We start from the raw sequence: 24297 nt of genomic DNA, 5'->3' as shown, positions 1-24297 counted from the left end.
CTCGCGTGACATACAAGCAGCAGTATAGGAATATTTGAAGACCCAAATAACCGTCTGTTTGTTTACTGCGTATGAAATAATGGCTTATCTATGGCAATATTTTCTAGTCTACAATGGAAAGTGATTAAATATAGTAACTTACTCATTAGAATGAATAAATTTTTTTAATCCCAAAATTATTCCACAAATTCTTTAAACGCAACCGTCATAGTTAACCGATTTTTTTTCCAAAAATGTACGCGACGTAAACAATTAACTTTAAGTAATGTGTACGTGTGTGTGTGTGTGTGTGTGTGTGTGTGTGTTCTATGTATGCTATTACTGCCTATATTTTGTCAGTTCGATTATATTATTATTAACCTACTGAATCATTGTCTACTTCGTTTTAATTTTATTTTCTATACCCATTGACTTTCATATTTTTATCTCGCTGTTTAACTGAGCTTGTCCTGTCCAATAAATTCATAAGAAACCCCCTTTTTCCTCGCCAATTCCCATTTTAGTCGATTTAATTTCATGCATTGAATTAAATTGTAAAGCGATTAACTTGATATGGATTTAAATATATACTTAAGTAACCGACACTTTCACCCTAGTCTATCGTCAAACGAAGCTCACCTTTTTTTGTACAGGTCCCTGCTAAAATCGGGCAAACAAATTTCCATCTTTAGTTACATGTACCTTAGTGCCGAATACTATTCAATCTTTACAAATACGGGGGTATGGGGGTTTGGGTGGGGTGTATTTAAGTGCCACATTGAAGTTTTTAATAAGATCAATGAGTTACTATGACCAACACCTGATTCTTACTGAGACTTTATCTTTAAAGCTCAATACATTTTTTAAATGTTTATTGAGCTAAACCAGAAAATGACATTTAAAAGGAAACAGTGTATATCTTATCGTAGGTCAATATTCAAATTGTGTCAATATTTGTATGGATTTTTGCCATTGAATTCTGAAAACATTTAAATTCACTTTTGAAAATAACGATCTGTACATGAGTATAGTTGACATCATGAAAGGTAGCGTTATGAAAGGACTATATATCAAACTTGATAATATTTATGGTGTTTTTTGCTGTTTGGTATAACTTTTAGCCTTTTTGGAAGACATCAGTTTGCCACATGTATTCACACGGACACGAGCTATGTGCGGTAAGATGGTAATTAACATTGTTTTAGTGTGTATTATATGCTGATGATGCATGAACTTGCAAACTGAAATAGAACGTTAAGGATTTCACTCCAAGCTTCATGTCTGTTGAAGGGACTTTGTAAATATATATTTGTACATTCCCGGTAGAGTTGTTGTTTATTTGACATATACATGTACACCTTATCCGGTCTTGGTATATTTGTACATACAGGGAACGTAAGTATACAGTATATTCGCTAAAATATTTACTAATGTTAAATAAGTAGGGCCCAATTAATGACAACTCAAATGTATAGCAGATTTTTTTCCTAAGTACATGTGCATGTAATCATGAATGGAATATGTATTTTATACATTGCGACAGGTTGTACTTCGATACAGCGTAACACACTTCGAGTCAATCTACCTTGGATGATTATTGCAGTTTTTTCAATACCTTTACTGTGCATTAAAACTACGGAGAAAGGGTAGAATGCCGGATCAATAATTTAGTGTCGGCTGGAAACTTTTAGTTGGAATACCCCTAAAAATAATTTAGATAACTCATAACTGGAGGGAGTATCTTCCACTTTTCATGTTGCATCCTTTAATTAACATTACTACCTTTACTTTAAAGCAAGATAATCAAGCCTGATTCTTGACCTCTCGATTTACTGAAATGGTTATGAAGGGATACATTACGTGTGTTTTAACACCTTGATAAGGTATTAACTTTCTTATATACGTATTAATTTGTGTCAAATCTTGTCAAATTATCTAAAAAGTAAACGTCAGGTACTTGTCGACGGAACATCTAATATATGCATACATGTACGAATAGCTTTATATTACATGTATATTCTTGAATGAGTTTCTAATTTTATTTTGAAGCTTACGATCAAGAAATAGGAAATTAAAGTAGTATGACTGAACAGAATTTGTCATATATTTACGTGACTTGCATGTAATTATACATGTAGTATGGTGTTAGGATATTATCGGCCCGCAAGTTACCCAATTAGGGTATTGATTTCTGTTAGCATAAAAGCGATATTACAGCAACAAGTATTGAATGCATCACATTACCATTGTCATGGGGAATCCTTGCCGAGTTTTTTTACGATGTAAAACAAAATGAATGGCGATTATCGTCACGTGATATGAAAAAGATTTAGTTTACAACAATTTTATTTGTTAACTTTACAAAAGGGATAGGACACCAGTTTTTACCAACTTATGAAGTCTTCACCCAAAAATAATATACAATACATAAATAAGAATATTGAAGGCATACATAAAATCATTATGAAATATTAAAAAAGACAATTTTGAATTAGATTTTACAAGACAATGAAGACAAAAAAAAAAAAGAAAAGAAAAACAAATGTACAATGAAAAAAAAAAAAAAAACACCCGAAAGTTTCAGAAATATATAAATATATCTACAAAACTGAAGAGAAACATAAAGTGGACGGGTGGATGCACTGTTCTTGTGCGACACTGCTGATTTTACCTCTATACTAATCTTTTTCACCTTTTAATAAATATGAAGACACTATAAAAAATAAGTGTATATTCTTCGTACGTTAGATCAGTACTGCCCCTGGTAAGCAGTGAAACATCCATACAATTATTCTTAAAGGAATTAAGCGTAAACTCAAGAATAGTGTAATACGGTTTTCTGTATATTTTTTGCGTCCTAAAAGAAAATGGTATACACTTTCAATGGGAGCACCGCAGCTACACGCAGGATCAGTTACATGTACAATATGTACTCTGTGTAAATTGTAGTTCAGGAAAGACGCAGAATATCGTAGCTAAGTCAAACAAATATTTAATTTACGAGGGCCGTAATTAAAATATTGGGGGTTGTCTGGTTTATCATGTTTATGCAAGGTATTTTCGCTTCGAATTGCACATTTGAATCTTGATATTGAATTTACATTTCGCACGTCTTCACTTATATAATATCAGATCCATTACATAGCGGATAGACTGTTGTACGCTGAACAAGACGGGGATAAGAAATAGATTGTAAAAGCTTACTGAATGATGGCATATATAAAATAGAAAATGGAATGTCGAAAAATACCTCTATAATTCACATCTTAATGTACCCAATCAATATTTGGTTGGTTGTGCTATTGGTGTAATATCGGAGAGGGAAGATAGATGTGAATATGTTTTATAATCCTTCTTTAAATGACACGACAACTAACGCGTTTAGGATTGATTGAATTAATGTAAGAAGAGTTTTAGACTGAAGTAGGTACACAAACGTAATATTATTTTTTTTAAAGATGCATTTCAGTTCGTGCAAACATATAAATGTACATGCATACAAATTCAGCTACCTAAATTTAAATGTACGGGGAAGATTTATACTACTGTTATCCTTCCACACTCCACATGGGAACACTATGGATACGGTGTTACATGTGGGCAGACATGATCAGAGAAAAATGTGGAAGAAAAAGTCTTTTGTTAATGAATGATTCAAAATATACATTTACATGTAGACATAGTTTCACAGAATACTCTGTAAAATCTCGAGTTATTGTTCTTAGAACACCGTTCAACAACTTGACAGGTGCCATATCAAATATTTAGATGTATCAACTACATATACAGGTACCAGATCCCAGGTATCTGATCTTGGGACCTACCGCATTTAAGAAAGGGGAAAATAATTTTTAAAAGCCTTCAGACTCCCAGCTTACATTACGCATTATCTGAATTCACCACCGTCTATATAGATGTACACATTTCGTACATGTACCAAAGTTTGCTCGGGTATGATACAGGTACATGTATATTGTATATGTAACAACCAATAGTATAGTCAAATTAATCCGGGTATATTCTATAATAGTTTAATGTTTTCCATGACTACTAAATTGTTTCCATACTCACATAAACAACAAGAGTTCACCTTGTTGGTTTGGATAGTTTTGGATATGACATGTTATTCAGGATGCTTTTAGATGTTTATTTTCATCCAGGAGGTTTGCAGATATTAATTAAGTATTTCATGGGATGTTTTACACATAGCTTTTCATCCAGGATAATATTTAATTGATACATATTATCCATTTTATCAAGAGTGTGAATTGTGGTCACTCTACGTATGGGGGGGGGGGGTATATTCAGGATATTATCTAATACAATGTAGTATGAAATAATATCATGTGTACAATTAGGAATTCTGTTCACTATATGAGAACTATTATCTGGATATTATTTAATACTGTAGCATGAAATAATATCCTCTATACAATTAGGAATACCTCTAGCGTTCATTGTTTTGATTACCGCTAGAACTTTTGTTCCCTTGATTACTCATTCAAGTAGTGGAAACAATTTAATAGGTGTGGAAAATTTTTCATAGCGACATAATATCCTTCAGAAAATTATAGATGTATAATAATTTCCATAGAAAAAGATTTCATCCGAACAGTATTGTGTCTTACATATATTCATTAACCGTCAGAACATAATCACTATTCTTAAAATATAAACAAATGCTGTTTTTTTATACATATAGGATTCTTACAGACAACCGGACTCGACAAAGTGTGGAAAAGTGGGGCTTTATTATTTCATTTTATGTTTAGTTGTTGTGTTCTCCCTTGGTTTTATTTTCATGAAGTATTTCTTCAATCGTTCATTTGTCTTTGATCTAAAATAGGTGTAATGTTATAAACTTTTTTTTTTCGTTTTTTTTTTCGTGCCAGCTGCAGCATAATGACATATCCAATGCAATACAGTGTAAGAGTAAATACTGGAAGTTAGGTTTGCACCCTTTCATAAAACGTTATCAGACTAATATACATGTACGTGTATGAATCATTTCAAGATGTTGAGATGAAATACCAAATTTTAAGTACTAAATATAAACATTTTTTGTATCTTCAGTTACCAACTTTCATTTGCACTTGTTTTGTCAATTACATTATCTATACGTGTATGACCTACTGAAGGATATCCATTCAAAAACAATTTGGGATTAAGAGCTGCATGAATCACTTATCATAAACTTTTACCTAGTTTTAAGACAGAGCTGTACATGTACTTAATTCTTAATTAACGCTTTTGATGACAAGGAACACATTCAGACTTTAAACAACTGTAGCTATATTTGTTAAATATTAACACATTGCTATCCAAACGCCGTAATTCCTTATTTGTCTTTCTTCCTCATGGAGCAGTTTTAAATTTGTTCAGAGATATTGTTTTAAAAATTGAACCGCTGTTTCTATTGTTTTAGATGAAATAAAGCATGCAGAACAACATTAAAAAGCCATTCTATGATATGAAAGTGACGTTCTCAAGACTTGACGAGATTTCACAGAGAACACGTGCACGTGCTAACCGAGTCAATATGGAAGAAGAAGCACGGCTTCAAAAAATGCAAAGAATTATCGACAAAGAGGAACGATTTAAGAGCAACATGTTGAACCGGATGTCTTCTAAATCTGAACGATCTCACCAGCGCTTGAAAGGATACGAAAGAGTGTTGCAGGAAAATTACAGAGCAAACTGCTTTAATACCTTGAAGAAACAGGGATACAAAAGACCATGGGTGCAGTCTCCAAAATCAGCCAGGCAATTCGCACAAGAAATTAGAATCTATCAAGGTGGTTATGACAAAAGAAATTTTGAAAAAGAAATAGAACGAAAAATAAGACAAGTTGATCCTACTCGAGTTCAAAGAATTCTAAACAAAGTTTTAACGGACAAATCTAAAGAAAAATCTAACTTTATTGCAGATAGAAATCTTGAAACTGAGGAATTTTATGAAGCTTTTAAACATAATATGAATCCACAAATACGGGTCGACAGACATGGAAAACACATAACAGTTGATCTCAGAGAGAGCAGTATTGGTTCTGCACGAACGCTTGATAAATAAATTGTGAAATAATTTTATTATAGATTAAATACATTTTTACAGAAGCCGATGAATGAAAAGTAGATACTTTAAACTCCTTATAATGATTAAAATATTTTTCTTCATGGCACTAACATTTTCCGTGCATCGTACATGTGTATTTATCAATCATATTTACTACATCTGATAAACTGCTTAGTGTGTATGTATGCTCATATGGATCTACTTATCTAAAATAGCTGCACTATCATGTTTTGTTTTCAAAAGAAGACCTTATGTTTGCTTTGTCGCTCTGTCTATTCTTTTAATTGACGAACATTCTATACTTCGTAGTCCCGCACTTTTATACAGCCGTCATGATCCCCATCCCGACGTAATTCTTACGGAAATTCTTTTTTTTTCATCTCCAAAGTAACGTAAAGTAATTAAAACGGAGGTGCGAGTTAGATCAGAGTATCAGTAAAAAGTACAAAAAAGAGGTCGTGCAGCAGAACTAGAAAAATATGGGAACTCTTATAAAGAAGACTCTGACGCATGCAAAGATCAGTCACATTTTAAATTGATATTTGGCGTAAAGAAACAGATATAACATGGATTGGATGGGTAATTGCGAAAAATATCAATTTCAAAAATCAAAATTTCTGTCAAATTGAATTACTACATTTACCTATTTTATAGTGTACCAACCTGTCGCTGATTATATTGTGGGGGCTTCGTGAAAAAAAAAAGACATAGTTTACAGTGTTCCTACATGTACATTGGCAATAATAAAATATTTATGTAACATATGAATATAAATATATCGGTAAATCAATGCCCAAACTGTTTTGAATTCGCTCAAAAGGAGCCTCAGTGATAACTTCTTTAAAGCCTATTCTTGCCTACCAAAGAGTCCCGTAGACACGTAACACATGTTTTGTAACTTACGGAATCCTCACACGCACGTTCACTCGTTCACCCTGCAGCCCTGCTATTGGTTGATTCTTTTCCGGGTTTGAAAATGTGCCCCTTTTCTTTCTTTTCTTTAAACAACCAAGTTCAACGTTTTTTTTATGTTAAGGGTCTATAGATAAGCAGACATGTCCCTTCTTGCTTGTAAAATCAAGCTTTACACGATTGACGTGATACAGAAGTTCACCAATCCATCAATCTCTCTTAAGGGACGCTTGGTACTCCGCCCCAGTCTATAGGCCACCAACCCACTGTCATTATATTGCATGAAGAAACTTTTAGGTTACGCCCCACTACGCCCCCATCTAAAGCGACAAGTAATTATTTTCTTAGATTGTATTTCTATAGACATGCTAATAAACATGTCTGTGAATTGGAATAAATTTGCCGATTCTTTTCAGAAAAAAATGCAATCTACTAGGAAGAAGGAAACCATGTATTACAGCATATATGTATTTTGGCATGGGGAAGTAGTGTATATGTTGTTTGATTGGTCTAAGCAGAAATAAAAGCACTTAATTATAACGGAGATTGTGCACTATTTGTTACACATCAATTGATGGAAATTTTAGTTTTTTAGATGATGTTTCCCTTTCATTTTTTCGACATTTTGTTTATGTACATGAATTTTAATGTGTCTGAATAATCCTTCTTTTGACCGATGTTTTAATTATCCATGTGTTCTCAATTTGCCCATTTTCTTGACACGTTCTAATTGACATCTTTAATTGCTAGTATTGCAATTATTTTGATTTTTTATCTTATTTTTTCCTTGTTATGCAGCTGAGTTAAAGGGTTTAAAGAATACGTTTGCTTTGCTTGATGAATGCATCAATATTTTGTCTGTCAACTATTTAGTAGTATTTGTTTTAGAACTGTTTTTTTTAAAATTACAACATGTAGCTAACCACTCATTTTTAAATAGCACATATAAATTTCATTGATGTGGTGGATGGCGACAACTAGAACACCCACATAAAAACAATAGATAGATTATTGACTTAAAGGTTATGTTTTTTACAAGTCTATATTCAATATTCGCTTGTGCAATTTTTTACAAGATATTCCAACATGAACATTTTGAAAAAAACAATCGTCACACATGTGACGTGTTATCCTTTTTGCGTTTGTTTCTTTGGGTAAAAAAAAAGTAGAATAAAAATATACAATGTTAAAAAATCATATTTTGTAGGCCATTACATTCTGATAATAATCGTAAGTTAAGGGTCTCCAGAAGATCTTTCGAATTTTTCAGGATCTACATTAAATACCACTACGGGAGTGGTAGGACTGGAGACCCCCTTTGACAGATGTGAGTATAGAAGTTAAAAGTTTCGAAAGAGATTTGGTGGTACATTTTGCATATCAAGCTATGTAACATTGTTTGTATGGACTCTTGTGGAGTTTAGGAATCCAGTGCATAGACAGTACATCACAATCATTGTCTATGGTAGAGAGACCAGAAAGAGTCTTCCACTATCTCTTCTTTGGAAAGTGTAGTGGCAGTATAGGCTTTTTCACTGCTATGTTTTTCTAGTCTACCTCTGATAATAAATATTTAATATTTAAAGACAAACAACAGTGTTGTTTTGAGCTTTGTCTATAGGTAGGCCAACATATTTGTCATAAATAGTAGACAATATTTTTGCTAAATCGGGGTCTTTGAAAACTGATGTAGCATTGACACTCATTGACCTACTTAAATTGAGCGTGGCTCACGGTGCTTGGGACCTTTAGAAAGGGCCTGACGCATAGATGCATTTTTGATGATGTTTAAATCTCCCGTAACGACGTGACCGGAAAGACCATGTTTGAATTAAGAGGTTTTGCTAGAACAGTCAGGTGGTTTAGCCTTGTAGTCATCGATATCGACGTTCTGCAATAGCTTTTTATAATTATAAATTTTGGATGCAATATGTGAAGTATAAGAATATGAAATAATCAGTATTTTTTTGTCAAATATGAGGGAATTTCGTTGGTTATGTTTTTGTGATGGAGGATGTCAGCCAAATAAATTCCATCTATACCTTTGTTGACAAACTGTAGTTAAAGCAATGTTTTTGTTTTCATTGTGACCTTTACCACAAACCTGTTTAAAGAATCTGCGGAAACTAATATCCAAAATGATGTCAACAAGTCTATGTAATGATGATGTAGGTTCAGAAACAGGAGTGTCAAGACTTGTTTTGTAAAGGGCGTGTAGTAGAGTAAGAGGTATAGAATAGAGTTTAATTCGAATGTTAAAAAAAGTAATTAAACAGAAAACAAAAACAAAAACAAAAACACAGAATTGAAAAAAATAAAAAAAAGTAATAAAAAACCATCAGCATTTTTTGTTTTTAACATTCTCATTTGTCGGGCCATGTTTACCAGTATTGTCCTGTTCATATAAAGAGAAACACAAGTTACAATATTCTAATTTGTTGTTTTCAATTCTATTGGTTGACTCTGACATAAAAATGCAGTTTTGAAAGTAACTTTGATTGGTTCGTTTCATAATATACTGATATACATAATAATTGATTTAATTGTCACCAAACATTTAATCTTCCATGTTTAGTTAGAAGTATTTTATTCTACATCATCACAGCATTGAAAATACTTTGATGTTTTTCATTTTTAATTTATACCTTGATTGATTTTCCCCATCCATGTAATATTTCATCAATATTGACAACTTGTAAGATAAAATCCGATGTACTTTAAAACAAGATGTGACTAGTAGAAAAACAGCATCTCATAACTAACTAAGTTTAAGAAAAAACCCTCCAAACGTTACATTGCTTCCCAAATGTCAATTGCCTAGAATAATCCATAATCGCACTCAACGATAAAAAAAAGTACAAGACAGGAATAAACGGTGAAAAATATTTTTACATATAGCTGTAAAGACAACATGGTAGCAACATATGATCATATTTCCCCGTAAAAATTCATATAAAATACACAAGGGTTCTTATCTATGCATAGTCTCTTATTGAAGTCAAGATGTTGAAGTTACATTCACTGCTACTGGTGCTGATCTGTATAACCTTCATAGTCAATACAGAAGGTAAGAATTTCATTCAATTCGCGTTTTTACAATAAAGATTTGGTCTATTTTTGTCTGCTATTAACAGTTTCAATTTATTTGTTTTTGTGGCTTTTCGCAGCTTGCTTTGTAGTATGGGTTTTGCCCATCATTGAAGGCCGTGACTTAATTGTTTGTAGCGACCATAGTGGAAAGCATAGCAACATTGCTTCGTCTTAATTTATTTTTGATTGATTGATTGATGGGGTTTAACGCACGAGCAGCAATATTTCAATTGTGGTATGGCAATTTGAGACTTATTGCAACAAAAATAATGATTGATTTAAAATAATTTACATGAAATGAAACAGCATATCAAATCAATAAGGAATAAATTGTAATAAGTGTTGATAACGGTTACACGCGGGTTTTGTTCAGGCTTTCTCTTTACCGTATTACAATGAAATACAGTCAAATCATATATTCATGAGTTTGGTAGAGATTTATTTTTTCTAACGTAAATATTTTAAAAGAGTAATCAAGGGAACCAACGTTATAGCGGTATTCAAAAGAATGCAATCCAGGGACAATGACCAGATATGGAAAATAGACATACACAACAAAGAACATAAAGTAACTAAATTCATACATACAAAGTAACAAAAGTAAATGAGCAACTCGGACTCTGCTTTTCTAGAAACACCCGCCGAGTTGCTCATAAAAAGTCAAGTCCGGGGTAGACAAACGAGGAAAGGTAAACTTTGACCCGTTGAATAAACCAGTTTTCATGGTGCTGATAGATACGATCCACGAGTTAATGATGATGACCATAAAACGTCTGTAGTGATGACTTTAATCTTGTAGCAAAATAACCCTGTTCCAGAAGCCTATTTGTTAGTGTTCTAGCTCGATACAAAAAGTCTGCGTAGTTTCAGCAAGCTCTGGCATAACGTATGAGTTGTGATTTGAACACTCCATACGCAGGAGCCGAAGGGATGTTGCCACAGATGAAAGGAAAGTTGACAATTATGAATGAAAAGTCATCACGTTTGTCGTAAAGTTTGGTCAATAGTTTTCCTTTACCATCGATTTCTAAGTATAGGTCAAGGTATGAAGCTGACGTCACAGTATCTGTAGTATCCTTTATCTCAAGTTCTTTTGGGTAGAGTCGATGTATCAAATCCCCGAAATTAGGATTGTTTAAAGATAATACGTCATCTATATAGCGGAAACTGAGATTGAAGGATCTAGCCAAAATATATTTTTTCTTTCTGATCAAATCAGCTATAAAATCAGCCTCTTAAGAGTGAAGAAATAGGTCAGCAAGTAAAGGAGCACAATTTGTTCTCATTGGAATGCCGACCGTTTGTTGAAAAACACGTCCACCACACTGGACAAATATGTTGTCGATTAAAAATTCCAGCATTTTGTAAACATCTTCCTCTGTATATTTGGAAGATGATTTGGAATTATTTCTTACAAAGTATGAAGAATCTCTACCAAAAACTATATATTTGTATCTAGGGGTAATCATACTGCAATTTAAAGTTTTATTTACAAAGGGACTGTTCATGCTTGTAGAAACCAAGTCAATCCATAGAGTAAATCTTATATGACCAGAGATTTTTTCTGTTACAAGTGTAGAAAGTAAAGAATATCATGTTCAAAGTTTAATACCAAACAACCTTAAAATATGAACAGATCAAAATGTTATTTTCCTCTATTATAAATTTTGTAATTCTTTTTATGTAAGTTTTATTGATTCGTGCCATTTTCAGGTTAATAACAACCAGCATTGATTTTCTAGGAATAATTAGTTAGTGATAAGTAATACTTAATTAACAAATCGCGACTGCCTGGGTCGTTTCCTAATGCCCTATTAATTTGTTTCTGTTAATGTATCAGCACCAAAAATATTTTATGTAACCCTGATAAGAAGTTAACAAGGATAAATATCAGACTTGCATATGTCATTCTTAGAGAAAATCTTCATACAATCTTCAGTACCATTCTGTGTAAGAATCAGGGAATGAGTCTAACCTAATACACATATTGCCTAATCCTTAGTCAGAGAACTACCGAAATCTATACGTTAATGTCTTTATACGGATTTAGCAACTGCCCTTAATAGATTTATTCGTAAAGGATGCGATTTTCAAATTACTGTCTTTTCTTTAAATCTGATAAAAAAACGATATGAATGTGTGAGTATATAAAATTATAGCACGACGTTCACAGATGTGAATATTGAATAATGATTATGAGAAAAAAACAAGCAAACACAAAGGTGTTCCTAATGGTGTATTCTAAATAAAGACAATTGTGTTAAAATGGTTTGCATCAGAATAAAATCTAACTCCTCAAAAACGTTTATGAGTGTAAGAACAATAATATATGTAAAGATACAAATAGACTGATACATTGACAGATATTTCCTACATTCTTTTATTTTTTTAGGATTGTGGAACACACGACGATACTATGGCAACTGGGGACGTCTTACCCCGACTGTCAGATGGCCAAACCGTCGAATTTCTCTATTGCAATGGACACGACGTAGACCCAACCTGTTACCATGGGGAGGCATTCGACCAAACCGTTTTGGATGGAGAGGAACCAGCCCCTTTGGTTTCCAAAGGAGATTTTTTCCCAACATTATTGGTTAGTCGGTTTAACCAAGTGATTAATGTTTTAATCTGAAAAGCATGTACACCAATCGAATTCTAATTAGTTTTAATAAATGAACATGTACCAATAATATGTTACATAACAACAACAACAACAACAACAACAAAAAATAACAAATACAATAATACAAAATAATAGAAATACTGCTCTTGAATTTATACCGTATACTATCCTAAATTGTCGTACCCCAGTTTCCATTGATAATTTTAAACCCCATAAAACTTTTCGTTTTTTATGAATTCAAATTAGTCTCTAATTTCAAGTTCTTCAGCATATGAACTGTACAATCTCATTAGTTAGATGTTTTTTTGCAGGAGAAATAAAAGCGTTCAAATTACTTTCCTCGTCCCCATTCAAAATTCACACCCAAATATACTACAGAATGGTAGGTTACCCCACATTTAAAAATAAAAAAAGAATGGAATACAAGTAAAATTGGATCTCATTTTTTACCAACATGTTTTATTTGTATTTTATTTCCTCTCTAACATGTGATGATTTTTATGTACATACAAACGGACGTTTTCCTTCACTTCAAAGTGCAATTTCACATATTTTAACATACAAACTAGACTCTTTTTCAATATACGAAAAAAAAACTATTCCCTCTCAAAGGTCCATCCAGTTTACTTTGATATTCATTTCATTGCCATATTGTAGTTGAAGGTACATAAATAATTAGGGATATTTCTTCCTTTTTACTTATTCTATAATTTCTTAAAATTCCTGGCTTGAATTAATTAAAAAAAAACATGTATGTCGTCATTTTGTTATAAAGTTAGAAAAATGCACTGTTTTATCTTGAATTAGTATCATTTTGACTATGAAAGAGAAAGCCATGTGTTACAATTGTAGTTCATCTGTGTGTATTGCAATAGCATTAAGTAAAAACAGTCTGAATGAATGATCTAAATAAGGGTCACATCAAAATTACCGAGCACGAATCCGTTTCATTATCAAGTCTTGTCTAAAATAAATCTGGCAAGATAGATATTACACCACTAGAGCAGTTGGTACAGCAATGGTCCTGACTTGGTACAGGCACTTCAAACGAAATGGTGGATACATTGATGAATATAAACGATTGCAAATAAGGCAGTTAAATTATAAGTTTACCCCTAAAATAAGTGGTATAAAAAGTACTTCGAAACAGTTATACATGTGAAGTAAATATGTGTCGTAATTTATGTTTATGAAAACGTACAGACTGCGAAATTAGTCATACCGCACGACCACAGACAAGAAATCACATCAAAATAAAAGAAAAATTGAACATTATTCAACTTAAAATAAATGTAGCTTAGAGATACATATTTGTCTCTTCAAAGAGTAATCAAAAGAACCAAGGTTATAGCGGTAATCCAGGGAAAAAGACCAGAAAACAGACATACACAACAAAGAACATAAAGTATCTAAAATCATACATACAAAGTAACAATATCAAATGAGAAACACGGACTCTGAAGCTGGGAGCATGGACCAGATGCACCGGTAGGGTAACTCGAACTCTGTTTTTCTAGAAACATACGACGAATTGCTCATAGAAGTCAAGTCCGGTGTAGAGAGACGTAGAAAGGAAAACTATGACCCGTCGAATAAATCAGTTTTCATGGTGCAGATGGATACACCATAACGATCTACGAGTTCATGATGACGACCATAAAACTTCTGTAGTGATGACTTCAATATTGTCGAACCATAACCCTGTCCCAGAAGCCTGTATGTTAGAGTTCTAGCGCGATACAAAAAGTCTGCGTAGTTTCGGCATGACGTATGAGGTGTGATATGAACACTCCATACGCAAGTGTTGAAGGAATGTTGCCACAGACGAAAGGAAAGTTGACAATTCTGAATGAAAGAGTAATCAAGGGAAACAAGGTTTTAGCGGTAATCAAAAGAATGTAATCCAGGGACAAAGACCAGACATGAACAACAGACATACACAACAAAGAACACAAAGTAACTAAAATCATACATACAAAGTAACAAAAGCAAATGAGCAACTCGGACTCTACTAAAAACTGAAAGCATAGACAAGGTTCACCGGTAGAGTAAGCGTCCTCTGCTTTTCTAGAAACACCCGCCAAATTGCTCATAAAAAGTCAAGTCCGGGGTAGACAAACGAGGAAAAGAAAAATCATCACGTTTGTCGTAAAGTTTGGTCAATAGTTTTCCTTTACCATCGATTTCTAAGTGTAGGTCAAGATATGTCTCTAGGCTTTCTATTTTAAAGGTTTCATACAACTATAGTTACTTTCTTTTATTTTTTGTATACATAATATATGATCACATGGGTTTTCCTCTTTTTTAACTTCCAAAATACATATACATATACGAAATACCTTGATGGGCATTTAATGCAATCAGTGATCTAAAACGTAATTTTATGCAAATATTTTTTTGTGCGTATCAAAAAGATAAACTTACCTCATTGGACAATTGGTTTTATCAGTTTGTTCCATGGGTCGATGAAACACAATTCTAGCTGTTTTATTGTCTACGCCTACTGGTTTTACAAGAAGCGCCAGCACGCAGGGAGAATGGGCTACTGTTTACTCGTACCGCTGTGATATCTATGGCAACACCGCCTGCGAGTTCGAGTCCCGCCGAGTGAACGACCTAAACTCCATCGCATATTTGGCAGTTCTAACATTGTTGGGAATTTTTAGATCCTTCTATACATTGACATTATCTTCCCTGTATCAATTTAATCTGATGGAGTAGTGTAGTGAATAGAGTCGTCGCATTATTAGATTAAGTATAATTAAGTATATATATTTAGTATAATATCGATTTGTTGTGACATGTATCATTAATTTGATCCTCTATCCTGCATAATAACACCTACATGAAATTTTCCGTCCTACCATACATACGAGGAGGAATGACCCGGCCAGCGAAAGCTATATTTTATTAAGCCCAGCTTGCCGAGTGGTCTAGGACGATGGAATTTGTGCAGACGGTGTTGCCATAGATGTCACAGCGGTACAAGTTCGAGTCCCGCGGAGGGAACGACCAACAATTTGCATCACATATTTGACAGTTCTAACATCGTTGGGAATTTTTCAGGCCATTATATATATGAGTTGATGCAGATAGAATTTACGTACAGATCAATACAGGAGTTAAATGTAGATAATTTCTTTAGTAATAGTACAGCTATACCTGTCTAAACCGAACCTTGAATAATCAGAAAACCTGTCTAAACAAGAAGCCTTCAAAAGTCCCACCATATCAATTCCTACACATTTTGGACCTTAACAAACTGAATGCCTGTCTAAACCGAATCGATTTAAAAAATCGAAAGGGGCGCGATTAAGAAACGTTTTACTGCATAACGGTATAAATTTAGATATAGGATGAGCTGAAATTTCAGTCAAATAGAAATTGATTTTATTTTTATTGCTTTTATATACTGACACAACTTTTGTCTAAACCAAGCTGTTTTATTTTTACTGTTTGTATCTTGAAATTTAATGCGGTTCAGTTATATATATGTCCGCTAAAAATTCCCGAAGCATTACAATCTAACCGATTTTATTTAAAGAAACACTGACATAGACGTCTTTTTCAAAGTTCACTTTTCGACATTCTCAACCATACAAGGGCAAATAGAGATTGAATAAGTAAAAAATCTGTTTTCTCAAAAATGTAAATGACTTGTGTTAGCTCTGTATCAAGGATATACACACAATAAATAAATAAAAGAAAAATCTGTTTTCCCAAGTGTGCAAATGACTTATATTAGCTCTATACACATCACATTATCAAATACCTTTTGATTTTTCAAGAATATGAAGAATGTTGCATGGGCATTTGCATGTGATTGTTTGTTTGTTTGTTGGGGTTTAACGTCCGAGCAGCAATATTTCAGCTATATTCAGACGATCAACATGAAATGGATGACAAAATTAACATGAAATGATGATGAAATGAAAACGGGATGGGACACAAGGACAATGGGGTCGACAAATTTTGATTGCCACTGGAAATAGGGTGAGGTGGGTAGGGTCGGGCAATTTAGCCTTATGTGGCGGAGCCCTATCAATCCTACGCCGGGAGAATACCACAGCAGGATTCTTTAACGTTCTAAGAACATGGCATCTTTCACAACACGGTGCACCAATGTGGTTTGCGGTCAGGTTTTCCGTATTGTAGCCTGACAACCCCAGCATGTAACACGCCAGGGGTACCCCATGTCACCGCCTTGGGCACACAACCCAGTTTCTCTTTGAGCAGAGCGCCCTAGGGCTAGGACCCTGAGCACTATTTAGTTGCCTTTTACTACAAGCTTAGCGCTGCTGTCGGCCTATTCTTTTGACACCCGGACCTACACGGGGCTTTTTGAAAAGAAATATACTATCCAACGGACCGTCCTGTTCTAAGTAAAACTGTCGGAAGAAAAGGGAAGAATACTAGGTACGCAGACTAGGTACCGCAATACTTTACGGGTGCAATGACAACATAAAAAGTATATGTAACACTTCAAGCCAAAGTAACAATTTTGTAAGTGTTATGAATTTATTTGACAAAAATCCTAGACGAGGAGCAATGGCCATCGCCACTATACAACATCTAATATGCATGATATCTAAATAAATATCTTCCTCCTTTCATACAAAACCTCTTCATCACGATTGAAGTAAACACTATTCTTTAACTTTTACTATACTACACTTCCTTTCCAAAATAATTCCTTCAATTACCAAATCTTCCACATCATAATACAGAAATGTAGTCTTCATTTTGAATATTGGTTTCTACAGTTTTTGAAAGCAATTTGTACTAAAGGGTAAACGATCATTCCTTCCATTACCGTTTGTCAACAAACTAGGTATAGATGCAATTGCTTTAGTTAACATCCTCCATCACAAAAAAGTCACGAACAATATTCCTCCGTATTTCAAAGACAAAATACTTGGATTGGTTAATTTATCCACACCCATGCTATATTTCAATATACTAACTATTTCTATTAATGGTTGATTACCTGTAAGAAATTATTACATGTTGCTTTAACACAATAAGTGACTTGTAGAAAACTGGACGACTGGTCACTATCAAAAACTCATTTATTTTACTTCCAAATTGAATAATATCAAAGAAAAAACCTCAGTCGTTACACTGTGTCCAACAGAACAAATTATAATCGCAAGGAATGATAAACATAGAAAGAAAACAAAAGAAACATGGGATTAAACGGAGAAAAAACATACTTACCGATATGGTTACATATAACAGTAGAAGTGAAGATGATAGCAACAAAATGATCATACTTCCCGCATAAAATTGGTATATAATACCAATTAAATATAGTAAATATTCATTATGTCACATAACTTGTGTCACATTATGCTGCCTTTGGGGAGAACAATATATTATGAAGCAAAGGCCAGTGACCATGGGACTGAATAATATTTTATTTCAATTTAATATGATTTGAAAGGGGCTTGCCCTTTTAAAACGAATTACTAACGAAACTAAGTCGTTTCCTTTTTGATGTCAATTCAAAGTACTATATAGAAATAGCGTCACCACAATGCAAGCCAAATCATGTAAAAGATTATACTGTGTATAAACTATTGATTATAAAGAATCACCGTTTCTTGATTGTAATATTCATATCGATAGTGGTAGACTTTGGATGGTGACGTCCCCTTGTCACCATGGTATGGTGCTTGCATGTCGGCATTGATTCGATTTCTCGGGTTTGTAACGGTGTTTCGGATTTTAATCATGGGGTTTTTATTTTGACAAGAGATTGTTGCATCGGACTTTCGATGTCGCAGGCTGATAGGGACATTGTTTTCAACCGATACGGGCATCTCACTTGTTCACCGAATAGATAGACTAGACCGTTGGGTGGGCTCATTCGTTAGGAATATAGCTGTGATATTGTTGACACATCGTTAAGGATAACATTCTGTTAGTATTTACACTGATTCGCTAATATGGTCTTCACAAAGAAATAAGGACACTATATTTAACTGCATGACGTGGGTTGTTTATTTGTTGTATGACTTATGATGTGCCACAATTCCCGACCCAAAATTAGAGGAGTTAGAATTGGTTTTGCATACGAAAGGGACATAACTTTTTATAGGTGTCAACTGGCCGCTTTTTTGCTCCTGTCCAATGTCAGAAATTTCAGGCCTTTGTATCTCAAGTTTCGTTTTTATCTTTAAATTATTTTTCATGACACTTGAGGAAAAATGGGCCACTCTTTCGCTTTAGTTGTATATGATGATGTTTTGGCCAGCTGCAGCCTGCCCTGAGGTATGAGGGTTTCTTTGTCGTTCATTGCAGACAAATTGGTTGCATTGGCCTGACATTTTCATCCCGTTGGGTTTGTATTCTCTTTCGCATATACATTGTACACCAAACCTCGTTATAAATCCAATTTAATATTCATTCAGCAAAGACTATATATGTATATGCAATATAAAAATCATACCCAATCGTGCATAAAGTAAAAATATGAGTACATGTATCTTGTTAAATGTCTCAGTGAACGCGGTAAATAACTAGATAAAAGACACAACAGCTCTTGAAATGTATAAATATCCAATTTTAACGATATATTATTCCCATTTACACCATATACCATCCTCAAAGTCTCCATTCCCTGCAAAATCCCCTTCCCCTGTCCCAAAAAATCCCAATCCCAAGTCACCAAAGTACCCATAGAAAAAAATACACCCTCATCGTTTTTTTCTTCATCAGGTATATACATGATCAAAATAAATCTTTTTAATCATTTTATAATTTTGAATTCTTCAACATTTTAACTGTAATATCTATAATATTAGTTAAAGATACTACAGACACTGTGAAGTCAGCCTCATCTCTTTACCTACACTTAGAAATCGATGGTACAGGAAAGCTATTGACAACTCATACGTTATGCCAGAGCTTCCCGAAACTACGCAGACTTTTTTGTATCGCGCTAGAACTCTAACAAATGGGATCCTGGAACAGGGTTATGTTGCTACAAGATTAAAGTCATCACCACAGACGTTTTATGGTCATCATCATGATCTCGTGAAACATTATGGTGTATCCATCTGCACCATGAAAACTGATTTATTCAACGGGTCATAGTTTTCCTTTCCTCGATTGTCTACCCCGGACTTGACTATTTATGAGCAACTCGGCGGGTGTTTCTAGAAAAGCAGAGCAGAGGACGTTTACCCTACCGGTGCACCTGGTCCATGCTCCCAGTTTTTAGTTTCCGAGTTGCTCATTTACTTTTGTTACTTTGTATGTATGATTTTAGTTACTTTATGTTCTTTGTTGTGTATGTCTCTTTTCCATGTTTGGTTTTTGTCCCTGGAATACATTCTTTTGATTACCGCTATAACCTTGGTTCCCTTGATTACTCTTTCACATATATCTCCGAAACCAAATTCTTTCAATAGCTGAAATGACACTTATCATTAGGCCTACAAAAGTCTTCAGGGATAAAAGTTTTCAGTCGACTCCTTATAAGAGTTAATGCCTTTAACTTGGGAAAAATGACAGTTTTCAGCCAATATCTTGAAAACTATTATAGATATAAAGAAACTTTCGTTTGCTGAAATGATCCTTATGATAAGTCCTACCAAAGTCTTCTAGAGTCAAAATTGTTGGACAACTTCTTGTTAAATTTATTGCTTTTGAAATTCAACCAGGTGAGCGGTTCAGGCTCGTGGGAGCTTCTTGTTATATGGAAACAAGATTATTTTACACGTTTCAAAATGTTTCTCATATTTAAGGTCCACCACATAAACACTGCAATTCTTTTTATAGCTATATTTCAGAAAGAAACTTTCAATTGCTGAAATGATCCTTTTGATAAGTCCTACCAAAGTCTTCTGGAATCAAAATTGTTGGACAAGTTCTTGTTATATTTTTTGCCTTTGAAATTCAACCAAGTGAGCGGTTCAGGCTCGTGGGAGCTATATTTGAGTTGAATGTATAAGTATAGATGTCAACCATTTTTTTTAACTTATTCAGTAATTTGGTAGAAAAAGTCTGTTTTAATCAATCGTTAAAAGACAAGATTAGCGTCATCTCGTAGAATATAATTTACCAACAGTATATCTATATATTATCAATCGATAGTTTCCAATCATTTTCTACTATGGAGAAGGAAAACATATGTTGTAATACGAGTGTGTCTGCATCTTAATTCGTTTATATCTTAACATTTACATGTATTTTTTAATTATTTTACCTGTGTACATTTATACGTGTAATGCAGTTAACTGAAAACGAACCAAGTAAATGATGAATGCAAACGATCGAAGATAAATTAAATTATAAAATTGCAATTAAAGTTTCCTTGTCAAATAAATGTTTTACAAGCACATGTTTATACAAAAGTAAAATAATGAAAGCCGCTTTTTATGTTTATTAATAAAATATCGAGGATTCTATATGAGTTCAGACACACAGGGCGATCAACTACAAGAGCTTTCATTCATCACCTAATGTTTCAATGCTTTCTATTTCGACCATTTTTATCAATTGAAGTTACTTTTTCAGTATTTCTGTATGCAAACGTTTCTTTTGCATTCATTTGTTCATGTTCAAAAACGTAAGTTGACGGTAATAACTTGTAATAATTTTACGTTATATAGTTCGGATGTCATTCATATAAATTTACATTAACGAAACATATTATTGAGATGGTAATCTAACCGGATAATCGGCGTCATAAATGATGTTGCATGAGTCGATAGAGCACATTTCTAATATTTATACATGTAGAGGCTACATCATCCAGTCGCACGTTTTAGAAATACATGTTTCATTGAATGCTTATACAAGCTGATGAAACATCGAAATTGGAATATTTATTTCTTGAAGAAAAAAAACAACAAAAAAAACAAAACAATAGTGGTTGCCTTTAGAACGCTTTTAAATAAAAATCATCTCTTATGTTGATGAGAGATTCTTCGTAAAATATATTTTAGTATTAATTTCTAAAACAATGTATCCGATGCATCACAATTTATCTGATGTTTATTCATATGAAGCTTGATTTTAAAAGTCAGTCTTTGTAAGAATCAGGCTATGTATGAAACATGGAAAGAACCAAACCCACCACTTTGAAAGAGTAATTTCGAACTATTTAAAACAAGGACAAAGCCAAAATTTGTCATATTTGTATGTCTCATACCATATGAAATGCACTGAAAACAACACTTCAATGGCAGATAACTTTGTCAAAACCTCATTTTTCCAACATTCCATTGAACAACTTCTTTAAAAAAATAATCATTTGATGCAGAGATCTAATAGTGGTCTTTTCAAATTAGGAAATCATCTTTGAATGAAACTATATTGTCAAATTGCTGGGGTGTCGACATGCATGCTTCTGATATTTCCTATTTTGCATGATTCTTGGAAAAACGCAAACTTAACCAGAATGTTGTACACCAAGACAATAACAGGATAGTTATCAATATGTACGTCTCAGATGCCGATTATTTTTCATATCCTATAAACAACACTGAAGTTTACGCTGTGTAGTCAATCTTATTTTTTTTTTAATTTGAGGTCTATTCAAAGGTTTTATTCATTACTACATGGTAGGGGGCGCTCTGTTGCAAATTTGTGTATGTTGTTTGTTAGAACGATGTCATCTTTTAAACAACTTCTAGAGTCATTGTGAAATTTTTGCTGATTGACATGGTGCACATTTTTCATGAAGAATGCAAATTTATTCATGTATGCTTATCTTAAATTACAAAAATTACAGTAAAAGCATAATTGAGCATCTTTTGTTCTGTCTTTCTAAAATATTAATTTCATTGTATACGTCATCAATAGTGATAATGCAAAAATTCTGTCACACGATGGTTGAAATGCTAAACAAACTGTAACCATTAAAAGGGGGATCAGAATAAATTGACCACATGTCAATACACATGTCAATATTTAAGCAACACATGGTAGCATTTTCTCATAAAATATATATTTAGTCGATCCATGTTAAAGTAAAGAAAATATATTTACTGAACATGAAATTATATTGTATTCTCTTAATAGTGGTCTGTTTTTCGATATTTGCATCTATCAAAGGTAAGTTTAGAACTGTTCTTGAATTTTAAGCAATTGTTTGGAAAATAAGAACATTGAGATATGGATATAATTTTCACGATTGTCATCATAAATAGTTCAAGAATTGTGCATAATATTTTTGATACATATTCACAGTTAATTGTTAATATATTTGAAATTGATTTATGCTCTTACACATTTGTTTTTATAAATCTCTTTCAAGTTGCCAAAAACATCTCGCACTATACGTCGATCCCAAGCATTATTATGATTTATCAACCGTAACTCTATCTTGAAATATCAATAATCCCCAACAGTGTTCAATTCATCACATAAATATAACATGATATACGGAAAATGCATATCTTATAAAAATGACTTTTTTAAATGTATGTGGCTGCGTCTTATCGTCTTTCAATTTTCACTAGGTGGACGGTATAGACGAGTGCGCCGTGTCTTAGCAAAAAGTGTCATGCTTCCACCACCACAGATGCATTACCGAAACACATTGTCATTGAGACGAAGTAGACATATAAGAAATTTCGGCATGCCAATAGGTGTTCCTTTGAGACGTTTTCCACCCCGAAATTGAATGTTGTGTCGAAGTGGTTGATTGTAGCAGTTTATATTTAAATATTTATACAAAATATTTGATCAATAATATATATCATGTATACTTTTACAACTGTCTTAACTGATTTTTACACCTATACATTTGAAATACCAGAAAAGAGTAGTATATCTACGACAATATCTTAATAGATATGTACATATTTGAAGCCAATTCCTTAATAGATTATCTTGACTTAAAACATCAGCAATACCCCCATTGTCTCATAAAACAAAGTAGCAAAAATGAAAGTATATCCAAGAGGAAATGCGTTGACTAACAAATATCAATAAGATGGTCACGAAGTCAACATCTTGCAAGAAAGAACGTCAAAGAACACCCCCTTTTCGACAGTTTTCAAATGAAACAAAGAACACAATAAATTAAGATGAAATAATATAAAGTAAAAAAAAATAATAATAAAAAAAAACAAATGAAAAAAACAAACAAACAAACAAACAAAAAGCATAACTCTCATTTTAAAAATGTATTTATAAAAGGAAAAGTTTACTTAACTTATTATTTACTGCAGTCTTTAATTTTATATAATTGCGATTATATATACACATGTCAATTCTCATTGGCATTTTTAAATGAGCTGGTGATGCCTTTGGTAACTAACAAGTGTGATAAAATCATAAATCTGTAAACGCCATGCACAAATCAACAGATCCACAATACACTGAATTTCTATATACTATCTTTATTACTTAAATTAATTAAACAGTTTCCTCAATTAACGAAAAGTATTTATTCTCATTAAATTATTAATAAAACGTTTGATTTATAGGATAAGAATAACTTTCAATAATTAATTATGTCTACGATCTCAATTCGAGTAGATTAAGAAGTCAATATCAATCTAGCTAATGTGTATGTTATCAAGAAATCACCATTTGATTTCAGTAGCACTCCAGCTATGAATTATGCAATTTAGGGAGATAACTTTGTAATGACAATGAA

General features: G+C 33.1%; 1 protein-coding gene and 2 long non-coding RNA genes across 5 annotated transcripts; all 3 read left to right on the top strand.

Moving 5' to 3' along the window:
* The first annotated feature begins 875 nt into the window (after nucleotides 1-875).
* Nucleotides 876-6317, top strand: LOC148600736 (uncharacterized). Of its 3 annotated transcripts, none has more exons than XM_088556042.1 (2): nucleotides 876-1165; nucleotides 5405-6317. In XM_088556042.1, exon 2 carries the CDS (start codon nucleotides 5417-5419, stop codon nucleotides 6047-6049), a length of 633 nt encoding a protein of 210 aa, XP_088412168.1. In that variant the 5' UTR covers nucleotides 876-1165; nucleotides 5405-5416; the 3' UTR covers nucleotides 6050-6317. The 3 variants fall into 3 exon arrangements, with proteins under 3 accessions (XP_088412168.1, XP_088412167.1, XP_088412166.1); XM_088556041.1 differs by having other exon boundaries at nucleotides 877-1157; XM_088556040.1 differs by having other exon boundaries at nucleotides 877-1374.
* Nucleotides 6318-9874: 3557 nt separating this feature from the next.
* On the top strand, nucleotides 9875-12747 carry LOC148600735 (uncharacterized). Its single transcript, XR_015917148.1, has 2 exons — nucleotides 9875-10031; nucleotides 12447-12747. It is a non-coding gene; the product is annotated as an uncharacterized LOC148600735 (long non-coding RNA).
* Nucleotides 12748-22622: 9875 nt separating this feature from the next.
* On the top strand, nucleotides 22623-23409 carry LOC148600734 (uncharacterized). The gene is made up of 2 exons (XR_015917188.1): nucleotides 22623-22745; nucleotides 23153-23409. It is a non-coding gene; the product is annotated as an uncharacterized LOC148600734 (long non-coding RNA).
* The last annotated feature ends 888 nt before the right edge of the window (nucleotides 23410-24297 follow it).

The sequence above is a fragment of the Perna viridis genome, chromosome 12 (assembly GCF_037379345.1).
Source record: "Perna viridis isolate PV_CMFRI_1.1 ecotype Kerala chromosome 12, ASM3737934v1, whole genome shotgun sequence".
NCBI classification, from domain to species: Eukaryota; Metazoa; Mollusca; class Bivalvia; order Mytilida; family Mytilidae; genus Perna; species Perna viridis.
The sequence above is the reverse complement of the archived record's forward strand: the minus strand, read 5'-3'. Positions and strand labels throughout refer to the sequence as shown.